The following is a 21,445-nucleotide window of genomic DNA, read 5'->3' as shown; positions in this document are numbered from 1 at the left end:
TTCACTGGCGAGAGCCTTCCTTTGTCACATCCTCTGCTCCAGCTCCTGAGGTTGTAGGAATATTGGATGTATGACACCCAGAGGTATTCCACCAAGTGAACTGTGTGAAAAATGCCATGGTTTCATCCATACAGCTGCTGATTTTCCACTCCTCCAATTGTCCACACCCAAAACTCCACCCACCCCTCACTGGCCTCCTCCCACTTCAAAATGCACTCCTGGCAGCTACAAGTAAGTTTTTGCACATGTGCAGTTGCATTTTGCGAGTGACCTTTGATTTGCAACACAGCACCCTTGCCCTGTAACCTTTGATTTTGTCTCCATCATCTTTAACCCTCCCAACATCACTGTGCATCTTCCCTCTGTAACTCATTAAGCTCCATCTATCACGCTGGGCCCTGTCATCATGGACATGTGCATGTCATCTCTCCCCCGAACCTACCACCCTCCCAGTCCGTCAAGATTCCTCTTTGGATCTGAAACCATCCCTGCATTATCCTTCCAGTTTCCATTCAATCCTGTGAACAGCTCTACAAGACTTTCAAATATACCCACCTCAGCTTGAACCTTTCCCCATACCCAATAGAAATCCCTCCTGTAACTCTGAAAGTTCCCTCTGTTAACCAGCACCAAGTGTTTGGCCTACAGGACCTAAATGTGAACAGGACTGGCACCAACCTTTAGACCCTTCATTTTGTTTATCTTCACTAGCTGCCCCCAACCCTGACTACACTCAAGGTGCCTTCCCACTCTTTACCCCTCCATGCCCCAAACATACCTGTTGACCTCGTCAAAGCCCTCTTGATTTCCTCTATGACCCTGCCCAAAGCTCCCATCCTCCCCCGACTAGCCTTTGCCGGTCCCGACCATCCATGCAAGTTGCCATTCTCATGCTTCTCTCCTTTGTGCCGCAGGGATCAAAGACAACTGCTCACTTCAGACACAACAGCACAAAGCCAACTGGTGCACGCCACCTTTAAATGAACGTGAACCAGATGCCATGGGGTTCCCATGCGCTGTTGACTTAATCGTGAAGGTAGAACTTAATTTCGAAAAGTCTTAATATAATGAATATTCATGGAATTTCAAATGTAGTACAAGTAGCAATCCAGCACAGGACAGCATGAGGCCTGCCACGCCTATGATTTAATTTTTCATTCTGAACACCAACATAATTTTCAGTTTGGCTCCGGCACAATTAACCCATCCTACTTCCTATGTTTTCCGTTCCCGGAATCTTTATTAAATTCTGCTCATTGAAATACATCATTTTCACCATTCAACTTTCACTTATACCTAATTCTGATAACCAGTAAGTTTTCTTCCAATCAATTTTCACCTCCTCTGTTTTCCTTTTCGGACGATGTCAATTGATTCTGGAATGCATATGTGTGCACCCAATTTGTGTCTCATATGATTTTCTATTTAGGAATGTTACTTGTTATAATTCACTGTCACTCACCTTTATTTTTCTCATAACAAAGATCACAGAGCCAGAGAAAGAGGATGGAAAATTAAGCTAATTGCTACCCAGAGGCACTGCTGGCAAGTGTACATTTGCAGAGATCAAGGCAAAAGCTTTGTTGTGACATTTTCTATGATTAAATGTTCAATTGAGCCCAGTGTTTTAACCAGCAGACTTATTCTCTTCAATGCAGTTCAAATAAGCAAAGAATGCAAAATAGTGCGAATTTTAAATTCTGCCAGCTTCCCACTGGGCTTGCAAAGCGTATTTTTTGCCAATTGGCCTTTTAACATTACACACCTTATTCTTTCATATAAAATCAATATTAAATTCTCCAGCTTTTCTAGACCTGTTTCTGGAGGGATTTTCCCTAATTGGCCCAGTATTTATTGGTTTACTTGCCTCGCCCAGGAGAGTACATAGCTTTTGGATGAGAAGTGTATTTGTGATGCACAAAGCATTGTAGTTGTGTGGGACAGGCTGAATGGATAAGAGGGCCTCGTACATTGTCGTCATGTCATTTATTCGTAGTTAAGTGGTGCCTCAAAGCTGAACTGCTGGAATTGTGATTGGTGCAATCAAAATTGTGAAAATGAATTGAACTATCAGTGCTCTGATATCACAATGTTTTGCAGGAGGAAAAAAGAGGATAAACAAAAGAAATACATCAGGGACAAACTGTCCCCTATTCTTAGTCATTAAACTGTTTAAAGTCCCAGGTCAGAAAAAAAAAATTGGTTTCTCAGTCTAAGATTCATCAGGGAGAAAGTGACAGAACAAGATAACCTGCCAATGCTGGCGGCATAGTGGTATTGTCACTGATCTAGTATTCTAGAGACCCAGGTTAATTCTGTGGGGACATGGGTTTGAATCCTACCATAGCAGATGGTGAAATTTAAATTCATTTTTTTTTTTAAATCTGGAATTATAAATCTGATGATGACCATGAAACCAAATCAATTGTTGTAAAAACCCAACTGGTTCACTAATGTCCTTTAGGAAAGGAAATCTGCTGTCCTCACTTGATCTGGCCTACATGTGACTCCAGACCCACAGCAATATGGTTGACTCTTAAATGCCCTCTGAACAAGGCAATAAATGCTGGCCTAGCCAGTGATGCCCACGCCCCATGAATGAATAAAAAAAATATTGCTTTACCAGGTCACAAGAGTCCTCAACTTCTACACCTCCTTCTAAATTAACTCAGGGAATATCTACATCATGCATACAGATCCATCCAATGGTGTTTTGTTTTCCTGGTAAACACCTTAATCATTTTCACCCTGGAAAGCAGCAGTGGAATGACAGGCATTGTAATTCTTCTGGTTGATAGGAATCCCTGCTGTCCAGTAACTCCTGCTGTAATTGCACATGGCCATCCATGTTCTTATACATAATGCCAAGGTAATTCTGAACCAAAAGAGTTTCCACGTCTGTGTCCAGCTGACCATTAATCAGTAGCACAATCAGGTTAATGCTCACTTCCCATGCAACAACACTTTTATGGCAACTTTCTACACCTAGTTTATTTAAAGACATACTTAGAGGATGCCTTCCAGAAGACCATTGCTACCTTCTACAGCTTGTTAATAAAAATCCCATGGCACTAGGGGAATTTTCCTCAGCATCCTGGCTAACATTTATCCCTCAAGCAACATTGAAATAGAAAAATGGATTGTCTGGTCAAATTGCTGTTTGCTATACTCTGCTGTGTCAAATTGGCTGCTACATTTCCTCTATTACAACAATAACTGCCCCTCAAAACTACTTCATTGGCTGCGATCCACTTGGGATATCCTGAGTTATGGAAGGTGTTTCATAAATATATGTTAAAGAGAGACTTGCATTTGTACAAGCATTTTTCATAACCACTAGATGTCCCAAGGCTCCAATGAAATACTCTTGAAGCATATTCAGTGTTGTAATATCAGAAACGCAGCAGCTAATTTGCACATCACAAGCTCTACAACAGCAAAGTGATAATGACTAGATAATCCGAGAGGTTTTTTTTAGTTGTTGATTGTGGGGTACATATTGGCTGGAGTTCCACAGATATTCCCCAGCCCTTATTCAAAATAGTGCCATGGGATCTTGTACATCCACCTGAGGAGAGCAAATGGGGCCTCAGCTTTATATCTTAACTGAAAGATGGCATTTCCAACAATGCTGCACTCCCTCAGTGTTGTGCTGGGGTGTCAGCATTGATTTTTGTACCCAAGTCCTAGAGTGGGTCTTGAACTCAGAACCTGTGACTCAGAGGCGAAGTTCTAGCAGCTGAGCTACTGCTGACGTTGAAATTATGAATTCTTACAACAGATTCTGCTGATCTGTGGGGAAGCAGATAACTGAAAAAGAGAGCTTACTATTATGTACATTAGCATGGATGAACAAGAGAGCTTACTAGACATTCACTTAAGCAATGTGAACAATTAAGATAAGAAACTCCCCTCCTTGTCACATGGGAGGGTTGGTGTTAAGACTATGCTGCAAGTGTGGCAAGCCCTCTAATGTGATTTCCGTGATGCTGGATTTACCTGAAAAACTAGCGTATCAATCTCTTTTTATTTTATTTTTACACCACCAAATGCTGCTTTCCTCTTCTCTATCTATGAATACAAACATATATAAAGCCAGTTTGTGTTATCTTATTATGTCTTATTTACATAATAAAGACGTTGAGTTTCTATATGACAAGCAAGTATTTTTGCTTATTCTACAGGAAAAATGATTCATGGCTTACCTTGTACTGGATTTCCTGAAGGATTTCAGTGACAGCCTTTAGGCCCAAGTGCTCCTTTCCTATCTGAGAGAGACAAAAATAAGTATTTATTTAACATTGCCATTGTGTCATCCAATTATGAAAATAAGTTATTAGAAACTTAAATCAGTCACACAGCAACAAATAGGTAGCCTTATACTTAAATATTGGTTTGGTTCATAATATTTGACATGTTACACATAATGGCCTCAAATCTTTTCTGGAGCTTGTGCTTTCTACAGTAAGTCGTATGTCAACACAGCGGAACACGAGGTCACTGAACAAAATTGAAATACACTTTTTGAAATTGACACAGAGCTCCTCTTTAAAATGTAAAACATTTACATATTTTGAGACTGATAAGTATGGAGGGCCAGTTTCAGTAGAATCACAACATGAATGATTCATGTGTTTTAAACTTCTTTTATAATAAAGATGCATTTTTAGATGTTTGGTAGTACAACACTTGCTGAAAAAAAAAGACATGCTGTTGAAGGTTTTCGTCTTGCACTCAAGACAGATGGAAATTTCAAAGGGAACAACGATTTATGTTGCATGAGAAAAGGGTGCTATTTAGTTGGCAAGCGGACTCTGGTCAAACTGTTGCCATGAAACATTTACCCCCAAGCTTTTGTTTAAATTAGAAAAAACCTCTGATTGGTCAAGGTTTTGCCATGGGGAATGCACCAGGGATCGGTTGTCCCTCATGGGCAGGATTTTCGGGTTGTTGGGCAGGCAGGACCGGGAGCGGCCAGGAAACCATCTGCCGCCCACTATTGGCCCCTGGCTGCAATGTCACACTGGCTGGCCAATTGACGGTCAGCCAGCGTAAAAGGCATGCTGACAAGTTCAGCGCTGCTGGGGTGGGGGCGGCAGGAGTGCTGGCACAAAAGTTTATGCATGCGCAGGGGACCACACACTGAAAGCTCCCTGAAGGCAGGGAGCTAGCTGCCTCAGAAAACTGAAGAATATTAAAAGCAAAAATTAAGATTTTAAAAATGTGAAAATAATGTCCCCTCATAGGACTCAGTCATAGGAAGATTAGCAGAATAAAAACTATGTTGCAACATTTTTACTTAATTGTGAAAACCTCATAACGCCCATGGATGAGGTTTCCTAAAAAATCCAAAGGCCGCCTGGTCGATTCGCCCACCCACCTACCATAAGGTTGGCTGGACAGCGAAAAACAGTTTTTCATTAATTAAAGACTTTAATAGGGTCTCTTAATTGTTGGCAGGCACACAGCCGACTCTTGCGCACACCCGCCAAATATCGAAATAGCACGTGAACAATGACGTCGGGACACTCGCCCGAAGTCATCGCGCACTATTTTAACGCCTGACTGGGTCAGGCACGTGCCCACCCGCAGGATGTAAAATCTTGCCCCATGTTTTTCTTTAATTGAAAAGGCGCAATGCTGGACATATCCTTTTTGTTTGCAGAGGACAGGGCCCTGCATATGAATATACTAGCAAGCATAAGTGTTCACATTGCAAGCTTGACTGATAATCTTAAATTGGCTGCAAGTGTAATTCTTACTACACTCGGGATTGTGCATAAGGGACAGCTATTCCCTGGTGTATTCTCCATGAACACCTTGGCCAGAGTCGACTTGCCTTTTTTAATTTAAGCAAAAGTTTAGGGGATAACTATTCCCCGGTGCATTCGCCTCAACTAGAGTTCACCTGCCAACCAACAGCACCCTTCACTCATGCAGTATACAATGTTGTTCCCTTTGAAATTTGGTGTCCTTGAATCTGATGAGTGCAAGATGAAAAGCTTCAACTGCATGTCTCTTTTCTCAGCAATACAAGGCCTGCAGATCTGAGAGATTACACCTTACATCTCCTGACAATTCTGATGTCATTTACACTGATGACTGCATAGGGAACAAACGAAGTGCTGTGTAAACACCTGGAATTCAAATTTCTACAGGTAATAGTTGATTTGGACTGTGGGGTGGGGGTGAAGATGGCTGGAGCAGAATACATAATCAGATATCTCTCTAAATAACAATTAAGAGAGTAGTGTGTGGCAAGCAACAAACTTTATTTTTAAGGCATAGAAATGTAACCTGCATATGGTGAGCAGGACTGACAAGGATTCTGAGCAATAACTGAAATAGCTCTGGACCAACCAACAATCATCGTGGGTTCAAAACATTTAGCATTACATACAGCCACACGATTCGGGAGAATAAGCTTATACCTTTAGTTTGGTGAATAGGCACGGCAAGAGGCAGCACATGTGAATTTGAGCAGCATTTTCTCCAGGACAGGACTGAGAAACAGAAAGTAATGTAATGATCTCAACAGGCATGCACTAAGGCCAGACGCCTCTTTACATCTCTCATTCTTCATGCACAGCCCTGCAAGACACCATCTTTGCCTCTTGCACATTCAATATTTCCCTTCTCCACTTCCTATGGTTAGTCATAAGTCACCAAAGGAAAATTCTACTTTCTTTTTGCCTAAACTCACCTTCAAAAGCTTCTACTATCCTCGCAATTTTCTCCCTTTGGCTGCACTTGATGCTTATTCTTGTCACCATTTACACCAAGATGCATTGTTGTCATCATTTACACTAAGACTCACATAGGAAGGTTTGAGACCCACTAACCCAATTCCTAACCCTTAGCCCATTGTCTTTTTTAAAAAGTCAGAAAACTCAGGCACTAGTACTAAACAGACCAATGACAAAAACCTCGGCAGCAATGCACCTTTAAGCGCCCTTGCTCTGCTTAGCACAATGAACACACGCTCCATGGTTAACTGCAGGCTATCAATATCATGCATGAGAAACTTACATGAGAGTTGTGAACCAACTAACAAATTTTGGGACTTAGCTTGAAAGTGCTGCACAGAAGTCACTTATTAAATGCTGAAGATTGTATCTCTACCCTGTTTAGCACCAGGCCAACAGCTGGCCATAGAAAGCATTGCAAGTGAAATGAGGGGACTACACTGGAGGATTCACCAAGGTGAGTAGGATCAGGTGACAAAGAAGGCCAAAAGCAGAGTTAACTGAAGGGCCAGCTCTCATCTTGCAATTGGAGTTATGAAAAAAGCATCACTACTGAGATGATGACATATTTAGGTTTACGTGACATGCTTATGCAGACAGTTCCCATTATAAATGCAAACACAAATTTGTAAGGGAGAAGGATGACAAAGAGTGAGACAAATATAACAAATAAAAAAGGTTTTGAATGTAGGAATTGTGTACAGATGCAAGCTCTTTAACCTAACCAAAGATAGACATGTTCACCTAGCTGCAAGTGTCTGTGCCAATGGACAGAACAATTTCCACATCTTACAACCACCATCAGCATTGAACACAGTACAAAGTCCCCTCCATTGTGTCCCATTTATAAAACTTCCCAACTTCATTCTGTACATTGCACTTCTCTCACTATCCCTTTCAGAATGTCAAGCATTGAGAACAGATCTATTTCACTTAGAACCTTTGTGGTCAGCAAAGAAGAAACTTTAACAGCCTAAGCTGGGTACAGCTTAGGTATAACTCTCACTCTCTATTTTCTTTAGGATTTTCTGCACCACACATTTGCTACAATGCCTATGCCAATGTCATTCTTTTTCTGGTCATTAGGAGCTGAATTTGACCTGAGGATCCTTCACTTTTTTGTCCATTCCTTGTGAGGAAGCCTATTTACTGATTTAATATTATTTGGCATTCCAATGATCTAGTTCAAGTCCACTCAGTTATAACCAAAATTGCTCTTTCATACAGCTTAAGAAAAGAAACACTTGCATTTAATCACTATTTTTGACAACCACTGGACATTATTGGCTGTAAACTGCTTTGAAAAGTACTTTTGAATGAGTAGTCACTGTTGTAATGTAGGAAGCAAGGCAGCTAATTTGCGCTAAGCAAATTTCACAAACAGCATATAATAATCAGTCTCATTTTGTTAATTGAGAGAAATGTTGGCCAGGACATCAGGGGTAACTCTTCCCCTCTTCTCATGCCATGGAATTTTTTATATCTACCCAAGCAGGCAGATGGTTTAAACGCCTCATCCGAAAGATACACCTTCAAGTGCAATGCTCCCTCAGTACCTTGATTTTCATGCTCAAGCTTGAACCCAGAAACTTCTGATTCAGAGATGAGTGCTACCAACTGAGCCACAGTGAACACGCAATAACTGACTCACACCACTGTGCTCTCAGTTACTCCTCCTGTCACCATAAATAACATATAAAATTAAATTGTGTCTGTTATTTCTAATTGTGGGTGCAATGGCCCAATTCCTTGATTCATATGTTCACCAGCCAAGAACACAAGAATTCGGCCTCTCAATCCTGCTCTACCATTCAATAAGATCATGGCTGATTTGATTGTGGCTTCAATTTCATCTATCTGACTGCTTCCCATAACCCTCGACTCCCTTGTAGATCAAAAATCTATCTAACCCAGCCTTGAATGTATTCAATGACCCAGCTCAACTGCTCTCTGGGGAAGGGAATTCCACAGACCCTGAGAGAAAAAAATGTTCTCCTTATCTCATCTTAAATGGGATTTTTAATTTTTAAACTTTGTCCCCTAGTTCTAGACTCCCCAGTAAAGGGAAACATGCTCTCAGCATCCACCCTGTCAGTCCCCTCAGGATGTTGTGTGTTTCAATAAGATCATCTCTCATTCTTCTAAAGTCCAATGGCCATAAGCCCATCCTGCTCAACCTTTCCTCAGAACACAACCCCTTCAATCCCAGGAATCAGTTGAGTGAACCTTCTCTGAGCTGCTTCCAATGCAAGTATATCCTTTCTTATGAAAGGAAACCAAAACTGCACACAGTACTCTAGATGTGATCTCACCAAGGCCCTGTACAGATGTAGCAGCACTTCCCAGGTCAAGCCAAGGGCAAACACCTACGACTTAAAAGATTTTCTATCTAAACTACTTGGTATTCAAATTGAACCAGGAACTACAGCTATACGCCAAGTACATCACCAGATGACACTTTCCGACTGTAATTACTTTAAGTTGTAAAACAGGCTTCCACTACTCAAAATTGACTCCCCTGTCTAAATCCTCAATGATCAAGATTCTGAAATATCCAATAAGGTTTTTGTCTTTAGTCTACGAATAGAGGAAAAGCTATTCAGGAGAGAATATCATTAATCCAGGAGATGCATCTTCTTCCTTTCCAAAACCTCCAGACCAGTATTGTTAGCTAAATAGCTTATACATAAAACTCAAAAGCAACTCATGCATATGAACACACAAATTAGAAGCAGCTTCTCGAGCCTGCTCAGCCATTCAATAAAATCATGGCTGATCTGATTGTCGTCTCAGCTCCACTTTCCTTCCTACCCCTATACCCTTTGACTCCCTTGTCAATCAAGAACCTATCTAAATCAGCATAAAAATATTCAATGGCACTGCCTCTACCGCTCTCTGGGGAAGAAAGTTCCACAGACTCACGATCCCCTGAGAGAAAACATTTCTCCCCACCTTAGTCTCAAGTGGAAGGCTCCTCATTTTTAAACTGTGTCCCCTAGTTCTAGTCTTTCCCACAAGGGGAAAACACCCACCTTATCAAGTCCCCCCAGGGTCATATATGTTTCAAAAGATCGTCTTTCATTCTTCTAAACTCCAATGGATACAGGCCTAATCTGTTCAACCTTTTCTCATTGGATAGCCCCCTCATTCCAGGAATCAGTCAAGTGAACCTTCTCTGAACTGCTTGTAATGCAATTATGTCACTACTTAAATAAGGAAACAAACTATACATAGTACTTAAGATGTGGTCTCACTAATACCTTACGTTGCTCTTGTTCTAGAGAATTTCTCTATGCCACACACCATGCCCTGATTAAGAGGTTGAGCAAGCATTCTGCATATATCTAGTAACAAAGATCTGATTCAGTCACTGGCTGGTGAACGAGAGCAGTAAAAGCAATTTTTCTAGTGATTTTTCTGTTCCTGTGAATTGCCTTAGCTCTACAGGTTCAGGTCTAAGGCAGTGGACTATCTAGTACATTTCATGAAGCTTTCAATTAGTAGAATTATCATTTAAATGCATTTGAAATAAAATTGCTCTATCACTAATTCTAAAAAATGTATTTGACGTAACTTTGAAATCAAAGAGCAATGGAGCACAGGATGCTGCCATCCAACCCATCACATCTGTGCTACCTCTTTAGTAAAGCTATCCAAGATCCTAGTCCTTCCCCTTTAGCCCTGTAAATTTTCCCTACAAACATGTATCCAATTGCTTTTGGAATTGATACTGAATCCACTTCACTATCCTTTCAGGCAGTGCATACCAGGTCACAACAGCTCACTGAGTAAAAACATTTTACTCCGTGGTTCTATGCCATTCACCTTAACTCTGTGCCCTTCATTTAACAATCAATCTAGAAACAGTTTATTCCTTATTTACTCTAACAAAACCCTTCATGATTTTGAACATCAAGTCAAATGCCTCCTTCTCTGCTTTAAAGAGAATAGCCTCACCTTCTCCAATCTCTCCAAATAAATGAAGTCCCTCATCCCTAGTATCATTCTGTGCACTCTCTAAGGCCTTGACATCCTTCCTAAAGCGTGATGCCAAGAACTGGGGACTAATCAGTGTTTTAAGGTTTAGCATAACTTTCTTGATTTTTCACTCTATGGGCGGAAGTTCCCATTCTGGAGACTAAGGGCGGAATTTTATGCTCCAGAGATTAAGTGCAATGACAGGTGGGAAAGTCAACGTGGCTCCCACTGGCTGGCAGAGTGGGTTGCCATGCCAGATCATCTGCTTTTCACCTCATTATGTATGCATAAACAAGCATCATGTGTACTCACGGCAGGGCAGGCTGGGATTCGCCCGCCCTGCCGTTACCTCATCGGGTCAAAGTTCTAGGTGCCATATTTAAATAGCACCCATACACATGTTCATTCTTTGCAATCCAGGAGTTGTTCTGGTGAGTGATGGCCCCCAGGAGAGACTAGAGCTGTGCCCTGAAGTTCAGCGACAAGTGACCGCAGGAGCTCCTCCAGGCAAAGAACGCCGGGAGGTCCTTTACTCCCATGATGGGAGCCAGAGGGCCAGCCACCTTACCACCAAGGCTTGGAAGGAGGTCACCAATAGAGTCAGCACCTCCAGATCTCAGAAGAGGTCCACTCTCCAGTTAGGGAGAGGATGAATATTCTCATCCGCTCCGGTGGGGTAAATCAACCTTCTAACTCTCATAAAGCAATCAGGCATTCGCAGGGTTACAGTTCACAGGGATCTCACACACTACCAGCATAAGTGATATCACACACACACACATTTACATCTCCATCTCGTCACATCCTGCACAAGTCTCGTCCTCAGCCATCACATAGGTCCACTCAACACACACAGAAGGCAGGCATGCTTATCATCTGCTTTGGCATCCATTCCATTCACAGTCTGTCCTTCTGTCATAATGCAGGACAACAGGAAGAGATCCCAGATTGGAGGCAGATGATGGAGCTCAAGCCACTCCTCCTCTCCTCCTCCTCCTCCCCCCACCCAAACCCCCGGCCCCCCACACCCCACCCTTTTGAAGAACAAGCAGCGGAGCTGGCTGGCAAGTTTAGGGGTCGTTCCTGCGCCGAAGACAAGATTGACATCTCCCAACAAGCCAGTGAGGGTCCATCTGGTAGCCTTCACCCAACCGCTGAAACTGTGAGTGCTCTTTAATGTAGGTGACTATCCAGCCAATCAATAGTTATCTCTTCTCTTATAACAAGCACCAGGAAGAAAAGGTGGAGACACAGAGCCAGCCAGCCAGCCCATCAGCTCCAGCCCCCAGACCACCTCTGATGAGGATCCTGAAGACCCACTAGATGTCGAGCCATCATTGCGTACCTAGTTTTAGAGCAAGCTAGGAGTCACCGTCTGGTGAGCACAGCACAGATTTGGGTCAGCAGCAGGTGAAGGCAGTGACAGCCAAGGTCACCAACACTCGGAGGACTGATGGAGGCCAGGCTTATGCCAAGTCAGAGTCCGATGAGGGTCAATTCCAGAGGCTCATCAGAGAGATGATGGAGCTCCAAAGACAGGCAGGGGTACGGCAGGCAGGATTGTCAAAGGCTGTCACTAGATTAGAATGGAGGATGAAGGAGTCCAACCATGTTCTTTCTGATGTCATGGAACTAATAAGACAGTGCATCGAGGTCACCACTGTACGGGCGGCATCCACCATGGAGACCCTGGTTGAGCAGAAGGCTCGATTTATGCTGGACAAACACTTGGACCTGCATGCCATCACTATAGCCGTGAGTGGGATCCATCAGTGACAATGCAAGAGGGGGATGGGAAGCTTTGATCTCCCTCCAGAAGACCCTTCCCCTCAGAGAGGGGCCCTCAGAAATGTACAGGGACGAGGACCATCAGCTGGACATCCCAGGATAATACACCCAGGACTCTCCAGGGCTATCGAGCCACTTCAAATCCCCTCTGCCTGTGACCCCAGCAACTCCAGCTCCTCAGATCAGGGAGGGTGCACCTGCCCCCACCCCCCCATGCCTCAGCCCTCAAGAAGATGCCCACCAAGGTCATCACAGGAAACAGGGCATAGCAGCCAGCAGGCTGCGTCCACCTCTGCTGTGGATGTCGGGGATGCATCTAGATGTAGCAGTTGATCAGATTCATAATTGAACAATAACCTGCAATGATCACCTTCCATTACCAAGCTATGGGGTCATTGTGAAGTTCTTTGGTTGCCCTCATCCAAAGGGAGGCATTGGCATAGTGGTATTGTCACTGGACTGGTAATCCAGAGACCCAGGGTAATGGGGACCTGGGTTTGAATCCCATCACAGCAGATAGTGGAATTTGAATCCAATACAAAGACCTCCTTACATATGGGGGCTTGTGCCAAAATTGGGAGAGCTGTCTCACAGACTAGTCAAGCAATAGCCTCACAGAATCATACCTTAAAGATCATGTCCCAGACACCACCATCTCCATGGTGGCAGCATAGTGGTATACAGTTGGGAGGGAGTTGCCCTGGGAATCCTCAACATTGACTCTAGCCCCCACGAAGTCTCATAGCTTCAGGCTAATCGTGGGTAAGGAAACCTCCTGCTGATTACCACATCCCCCCACCCTTCAGATGATCAATCAGTACTCCTCCATGTTAAACACCACTTGGAGGAAACACAGAGTAGCAAGGACACAAAATGTAATCTAGGTGGGGGACTTGAATGTCCATCACCAAGAGTGGCTCAGTAGCACCAAAGGCCAAGCTGGCCGAGTCCGAAAGGACATAGCTGCTAGACTGGTTCTGCAGCAGGTTGTGAGGGAACTGGCAATTGGGAAAAACATACTTGACCTCGTCCTCACCAACCTGCCTGCCGCAGATGCATCTGTCCATGACATTGGTAGGAGGGACCACCGCACAGTCATTGTGGAGACGACGTCCCATCTTCACATTGAGGATACCCGCTCTATTGTGTTGTGTGATACTATCACCATGCTAAGTGGGATAGATTTCGAACAGATCCAGTGACTCAAGACTGGGCAACCAACAGCAACAGAATTGTACTTAACCACAATCTGTAACCTCATGGTCGGCATAACCCCCACTCTACCATTACCACCAAGCCAGGGGATCAGCAATGAAGAGTGCAGGAGGGCATGACAGGATCAGCACCAGGCATACCTGAAAATGAGGCATCAACCTGGTGAAGTGACAATACAGGACTATATGCTTCCCAACAGCATTAGCAGCAAGCGATAGACAGAGCTAAGCGATTCCACAACCAACGGATCAGATCAAAGCTCAGCAGTCCCGCCACATCCAGGTGTGAGTGGTGGTAGACAATTAAAAATTCACTGGAGAAGGAGGCTCCACAAATATTTCCATCCTCAATGATGGAGGAGCCCAGCACATCAGTGAAAAAGATAAGGCTCAAGCATTTGCTACAATCTTCAGCCATAAGCATCAAGCGGATGATCCATCTCAGCCTCCTCCGGAGGTCCCCAGCATTCAAGATGCCAGTCTTCAGCCACTTTGATTCACTCCACATGATATCAAGAAACGGCTGAAGGCATTGGATATTGCAAAGACTATGGGTGCTGACAATATTCCAGCTATAGTACTGAAGAATTGTGCTCCAGAACTTGCTGCACCTCCAGCCAAGCTGTTCCAGTACAGCTACAACACTGTTATCTACCCGGCTCTGTGGAAAATTGCCCAGCTATGTCCTGTACATAAAACGCAGAACAAATCCAAACAAGCCGATTATCGCCCCATCAGTCTACACTCCATCATCAGTAGAGTGATTGAAGGAGTCATCAACAGTGCTATCAAGCAGCACTTGATCTCATTGATTCTCAGTTTGGGCCACTCAGCTCTTGACCTCATTACAGCCTTGGTTCAAACATGGACAAAAGAGCTGAACTCCAGAGGTGAGGTGAGAATGACTGTCCTTGACATTAAGGCAGCATTTGACCAATTGTGGCATCAAGGTGCCCTCACAAAACTGGGAATCAAGAGGAAAAATTTCCATTGGTTGGAGTCATGCCTAGCGCAAAGGAAGATGGTTGTGGCTGATGGAGTTCAATCATTTCAGTTCCAGTACGTCACTGCAGGAATTCCTCAGGCTAAGCCCAACCATCTTCAGCTGCTTCATTAATGACCTTCCATCATTAGGTCAGAAGTGGGGTGTTCGCTGATGATTGCACAATGTTCATCACCATTTGTGACTCCTCAGATGCTGAAGCAGTCCATGTCCAAATGCAGCAATCCTGGACAATATTTAGGCTTGGGCTGATAAGTGGCAAGTAAGATTCACGCCATACAAGTACCAGGCAATGACCATCTCCAACAAGAGAAAAGCCAACTATCACCCCTTGACATTCAATGGCATTACCATCGCTCAATCCCCCACTATCAACATCCTGGGGGTTTCCATTGACCAGAAACTGAACTGGACTAGCCATATAAATATTGTACCTATAGGAGCAGGTCAGAGGTTAGGAATCTTGTGGCGAGTAACTCACCTCCTGACTCCCCAAAGCATGTCCACAATCTACAAGGCATAAGTCAAGAATGTGATGGAATACTCTCCCCTTGTCTGGATGAGTGCAGCTCCAACAACATTCAAGATGCTTGACACCATCCAGGACAAAGCAGCCCGCTTAATTGGCAACGCATGCACAAACATTCATTCCCTCCACCACCAACACACAGCAGCAGCAATGTGCACTATCTACAAGATGCACTGCAGAAACACATTAAGGCTCATAGAGACAGTACCTTCCAAACCCACGACTACTATCTAGAAGGACAAGGGCAGCAGACACATGGGAACACCACCGCCTTGAAGTTCCTTTCTAAGCCACTCGCCATCCTGACTTGGAAATATCACTGTTCCTTCACTGTTGCTGGGTCAAAATCCTGAACTACCTCCCTCACAGCACTGTGGGTGTACCTACACCACATGGATTGAAGCAGTTCAAAAAGATAACTCACCACCACTTTCTCAAGGGCAATTGGGAATGGGCAATAAATGCTGGCCTAGCCAGCAATACCCACATCCTGCAAAATGAATTTAAAGAAAGATCTTCCCTTGCACCCCCCACCTCCCCCCACCCCCCACAATGCCCCAGGCATGGCAGCACATTCACAAAGAGGCTATTAGCCTGTCAGGGCACTGTCAGGCTGCACCCTTTGGAGTAGACTAGAGCTCAGTCTTTCACCAATATAATGACTGTCATTATTGAGCCGTGTAAAGCCTGAACCTCTCAGCAACAATGCGTAGAAGTCTTTGGAAAATTTTGCATATGTACTTTAGCCATGTCCCCATTACATTTGGATCTTTCTGACCTTTCCACATTCCAATGAGAAACACAAATGTTCATTCATACCCATTCAACATTTGGCCCCAAATTTAACAGATTCTCGCAAGAATGTGCACCATGAGTTAAGCTGTCCAACTCCTTCAATTGGCATTTGAATCTTCCTAACATGTCTCAGCTGAGCCTTGCTCTCAACATCTGAATTAGAAATTATTGGGTGCCCCTTCAATCAGCCCAAAAGTGCAGTAATTGACTCCTCCCACAGGCCCTCAGACCCCTCCCTTGGTGATTGTTTTCCAAGGTTATTTTTCACCAGCATCATTCCACTGGCTGTCTCAATGATGCAGCTCCACTTCCATTGTGAGATCAACTTCCAACACTGTCACCCCCCACCGCAAACCTGAGACCATTGAATGTCCTCCTTACTTCCTTACTTACCAGTTCCTCTTTTACAGGCTACAGGTGCCTCCCCTGACTGCAATTGTGCCATCTGCCACCCAATACTAAGCCACCAACCCCAGGATCCAAATACGTGAGGGACTGAGCACGCGCTGCACACCAGACTTTGCACAACCGACAGCGCACAACCAATAGCACAGACAAGCTCTCCCCATCCCTGGACTGGGACCAAGACAACCGTGCCAGGAACAGCCTTGTTGTATGGTGTGCACTGCCCCAGGACTGCCTTTGTTTTCTAGCCCCAGCTACATGGTGTGCAGTGTTCCAGGATTGCCTCAGACTTATCCCCACTTTTCCTTTAACCCTCTCTAGCCATGTGCTTCTGTCCACACCTTCCCTCCTGTCACCACACCGCACACCCCCCCACTACAATCATGTCAAGCGTGTGCCTTCCACACACCCCCCCTTCCCTTCCCGCTGATCTTGCTACCTGAGCAGCCTTGGCTGGGAGTTGGAGCAGTTGCGAGGGCAGTGCAATGTAAGGTAGCTGGTTCTGAATGCAATTACTGCGAGTTTGCCCCCAGAAACCAGAAGCTGTACAAAGGGACTGAGTTTGAAATAAATCCAAGAGTGACATCACAGGAGAAATGTGAAGTCATTGGTTGGTGAGAAATTGCTAGGGAGGGTTAAAGGAAGAATTGGAAAATAGAAAGATGCATTTTTTTAAAGAAGTAGCTACTTAGATTTAAGAAAGTTAAGTCAAGGTCCAGTAAAATAAAGTAGTATAAGTAAACTAAAGTAAAATAAAGTTAACATAAGGGAAGTAAATTGAAGCCATGGCAGGACAGCTCGGTCATGTGGAACGTGTATTCTGTAATATAGGGGAAGTAGTGGACACTACAGGTGTCCTAGATGATCACAAGTGCAGGTAGAGTCACCAGCTGCAGAAACCTGAGCTCCAGGTTTTGGAGCTCGAGTGGCGGCTGGAGTCACTGTGGTGCATCCACAAGGCTGAGAGATACATGAATAGCATGTTCAGAGAGGTGGTCACACCACAGCTTAAGAGCCTGGAGGCAGAAAGGAAATAGGTGACCGCCAGGCAGTCCAAGAGAACCGTCAGGTAATGCAGGAGGCCCCTGGGATCCCGCTCATCAATCGGTTTTTAATTTTGGATACTGGTGAGGGTGTTGGTTCATCAGAGGAGTGCAGTCAGAGGCAGGTTTGTAACACCACAGGCGGCTCTGTTGTACAGGAGGGGAGGAAGAACAAATGAAGAGCAGTAGTGATAGGGGATTTGTTAGTTAGGGGAACAGACAGGCATTTCTGTGACCTTAGATATGACTCCAGGATAATATGTTGCCTCCCTGGTGACAGGCAAACGGATATCACGGAGCGATTGCAGGACTTAATTCTGGGCAAGGGTCATCAGCCAGAGGTCATGGTCCATGTTGGTATCAATGACTTAGGTCAGAAAGGTGATGGGGTCCTAAAAGCAGATTTTAGGGAGCGAGGAAGGAGATTGAAAAGCAGGACCTCTAAAGCAATAATCTCAGGATTACTCCCAGTCCCATGTGAGAGTATAGAGATAGGAGAATTGAGCGATTAAACATGTGGCTGGAAGGCTGGTATAGAAAGGAGGGCATCAGATTTCTGCGGCACTGGGACCAGTTCTGGAAAGGTGGAATCTGTACGAGCTGAACAGTCTACACCTGAACAGTACTGGGACAAGTATCCTCGCAGGGAAGTTTGCTAGTGAGTGTACTTTAAACTAGATTGGCAGGGGGATGGGAACCTAAGGGCAAATTCAGAGAAGGGACGGGAGATAGAAAATTAGTCAGTGACTCTGAAAGACAGAAGCAGAACAGTTTAAAGATCGTACAACACAGAAATGTGGCAGTATTAAAAGGTATGTATGTTGTCACGACCATGGATCATAGCCCCAGATTACTTCTGGACATATTAAACTTTGAAGGCGTGCTTTTTTATTTAAAAAAGGACATACAAGTAAAAGCTGGCTGAGACTGTAAAGTAACCACTTGCTGAGAAATTCCTATGTGGACTACACTTGACCAACTAGTCCAGAGAGCAGAATGTCACACCTAAAAGGTTGTCAAAGCCCACTTCAGACAGAGGCACTTGAAAGGAAAAGATGCAACGCAACAAAAACTGATCTCCTGTGATTGAGGTGATAATGAAGTATGATTACCATCTCAGCAGAAACCATGACCTATGAGTTACATCCCAGACTGTGGACATGATGCGAGTTGAAAAGAAAAACAGTTCTGGGTGTAAAACATGTTTGTTTTTTCCCTTCCAAGAATACACAAGAAAAGGGGTTAAAAGCCAACTGCAACCCTGGTCTGTGTGTGCTAGTTTTGGTGTTCCAGGCCTGTTGTGCAAGGGTGTGCTGTGAAAGTCACAGCTGAGGAACATCAATTAGGCATCCCTGCACTTGCAGGTAAAAAGAAGTCCTCTCTTTCTCATTGCTGGAACAAAGTCATAAGTCAGGAAAGCCACAGTCAAACGAAACAGGACAATTCCTTTCAGCTAACCTGCAGAGCCAAAAATCTCCAAACCCACTCAACTGCCAAAGTCAGCTCTACCGGAATCACCCAACTTAACTGCTGCAAAGTTTTGCCATCTACTTCTTACAGACAAGCCAAAAGACTGATCATATATCTTTTTTTAAACTTTTATTTCTGGACTCACTTCTAATTTGTGTGTATGTGTGCCACATTTTTTCTCGTGTTTTAGTAACTAATAAACTCACTCTTTGACTCAAAAAAGCCTAGTTAAAATCCTTTTAAAGCATAAAAACATTTGGACTGGGAAAAGGTGTCCACAATGGAAGGGATCCTTTTTAAATTAAAAAATGGCTTGGCTTGCTGCATTGTTCCAGTGAAGCTCAACGCAAACTGGAGGAACAGCACTTCATCTTCCGACTAGGCACTTTACAGCCTTCCGGACTGAATATTGAATTCAACAACTTTAGATCTTGAACTCCCTCCTCCATCCCCACCCCCTTTCCGTTTCTTCCCCCTCCCTTTTGTTTTTTCCAATAATTTATATAGATTTTTCTTTTCCCACCTATTTCCATTATTTTTAAATCTATACCTCTTATGTATGCCTTGTTAGTCTTATTTCCCCACCCCCACTAGAGCTATACCTTGTTTGTCCTGCCATCCATTCTTAATTAACACATTCTCTTAGATATCACCACCTTCAACACCTCTTTGTTCTTTTGTCTGTGACATCTTTTGATTTTCTGCTCCTATCACTGCTTGCTTGTTCCTACAGCCACCCCCACTACCCACCCCCCCCCCAACCCCCCACCTTAAACCAGCTTATATTTCACCCCTCTCCTAATTTTGCTCAGTTCTGTTGAAGGGTCATGAGGACTCGAAACGTCTTCTCCGCCGATGCTGCCAGACCTGCTGAGTTTTTCCAGGTAATTCTGTTTTTGTTTTTCTTTTTAAATTAACCTTGTTGCAACCAACTGAGGTGGTTGAACAAAGAAAGGGAGCTAGTTCATTCCTCCACACCCGGGAGCATAACAATTTGGGGAACCTCAACCGGGGGCTGGTCACAACACCGTAAATGCAAGGAGTATAGCAAACAAAGCTAATGATCTGGGGGCACAAATAAACATATAGCAGCAAGATATCATTGCTATAATGGAAACTTGGTTTAAAGAGGGGCAAAAATGACAGTTCAACGTCTGTGGATATTGTGTTTTCAGGCAGGATAGAGCGGGAGATAAAAAGGAGGTAGGGGTGTAGCATTATTGGTTAAAGAATCAATTATAGTTGTGAGGAAGGATGGTATACTAAACGATGCATCAAATGAGCCCATATAGGCTGAGCTCAGAAATAAAGAAGGGGCAGCCACATAGCTAGGAGTGTACTATAGACCCCCAAATAGTGGAAGGTAGTTGGACCACTATGCCACCATCTCAATGGGGAAATGAGACTAGTAAGCCGAGGCCCTGACTAATGCTCTGAGGACATGGGTTAAAACCCCACCATGGCAGCTGGTGGAATTTAAATTCAATTAATAAATCTGGAATATAAAGCTAGTCTCAGTAATGGTGACTATAAAGCCACCATCGATTGTTGTAAAAATCCATCTGGTTCACTAATGTCCTTTAGGAAAGAAATCTACCGTCCTTACCGGGTCTGGCCTACATGTGACTCCAGACCCACAGCAATGTAGTGGACTATAAAATGCCTTCTGAAATGGCTTAGCAAATCACTCAGTTCAAGGGCAATTAAGAATTGGCAACAAATGCAGGCCTTGCCAGCGAAACCAATACCCCATGAAAGAATTTTTTAAAATGTAGGCAAAATTCTGAGTGCAAAAACAATAAGGCAGTAATAGTTGGAGACTTCAACTATCCTTATATCAATTGGGGTACGAGCAATGTGAAGGGCACAAAATTCTTGAACTGCATTCAATAGAACTTTTTTTAGTCAACATGTAGCAAGCCCAACGAGAGGGGATGCAATTCTAGATTTAGTCTTTGGAAATGAAGCTGGACAAGTGGATGAAGTAGCAGTGGGGAACCCTTTTGGAGATACTGACCATAATACAGTTAGATTTAGCATCATTATGGAAAAAGACAAAGATAGAACAGGAGTAAAAGTTCTAAATTGGGGGAAGACAAATTTTACAAAGCTGAGAGGTGAACTGGTGAAAGTTGGCTGGATACAGCTACTAGAAGAGAAAAATATTAAATCACTGGGAGGCATTCAAAAGCGATATTCTATGAGCACAATGTAGAGAAGTCTCCATAAAGAATAAAAGGTGGTACTGCCAAATCTTGAGCCCCCTGGTTATCCGGAAGCATAAAGAGTAAGATAAAGCAGAAAAAGAAAGCTTATGATAATCACAAGAAGCTTAATATTGTAGAAAGTAGAGGAGTATAGAAAGTACAGGGATGAAATAAAAAGGAAATTAGGAAAAGAAAGTGAGAATACAAAAAAATTGGCAGGTTAAATCAAAGAAAACCCAAAGATAAAAGCAAAAAATTGCGGATGCT

At 43.7% G+C, this 21,445-nt stretch overlaps 1 protein-coding gene across 5 annotated transcripts in view; it reads right to left on the bottom strand.

Annotated features, from left to right (window-relative positions):
* The window catches only part of ca8 (carbonic anhydrase VIII), an 84,859-nt gene that overhangs the window by 43,985 nt on the left and 19,429 nt on the right, over positions 1-21,445 (bottom strand). For all 5 annotated transcript variants that reach the window (XR_005943264.1, XM_041189068.1, XM_041189072.1 and 2 more), the window contains exon 6: positions 4,206-4,268. Coding sequence is in view for 4 of the 5 variants with exons in the window: in XM_041189068.1 (XP_041045002.1) it covers positions 4,206-4,268 (63 nt within the window). In the remaining variant the exon portion in view is untranslated. The remainder of the gene's footprint in view (positions 1-4,205; positions 4,269-21,445) is intronic.

The sequence above is a fragment of the Carcharodon carcharias genome, chromosome 6 (genome assembly GCF_017639515.1).
Source record: "Carcharodon carcharias isolate sCarCar2 chromosome 6, sCarCar2.pri, whole genome shotgun sequence".
Classification (NCBI taxonomy): Eukaryota; Metazoa; Chordata; class Chondrichthyes; order Lamniformes; family Lamnidae; genus Carcharodon; species Carcharodon carcharias.
Note: the sequence above shows the minus strand (reverse complement) of the source record. Positions and strands in the feature narration are given on the sequence as shown.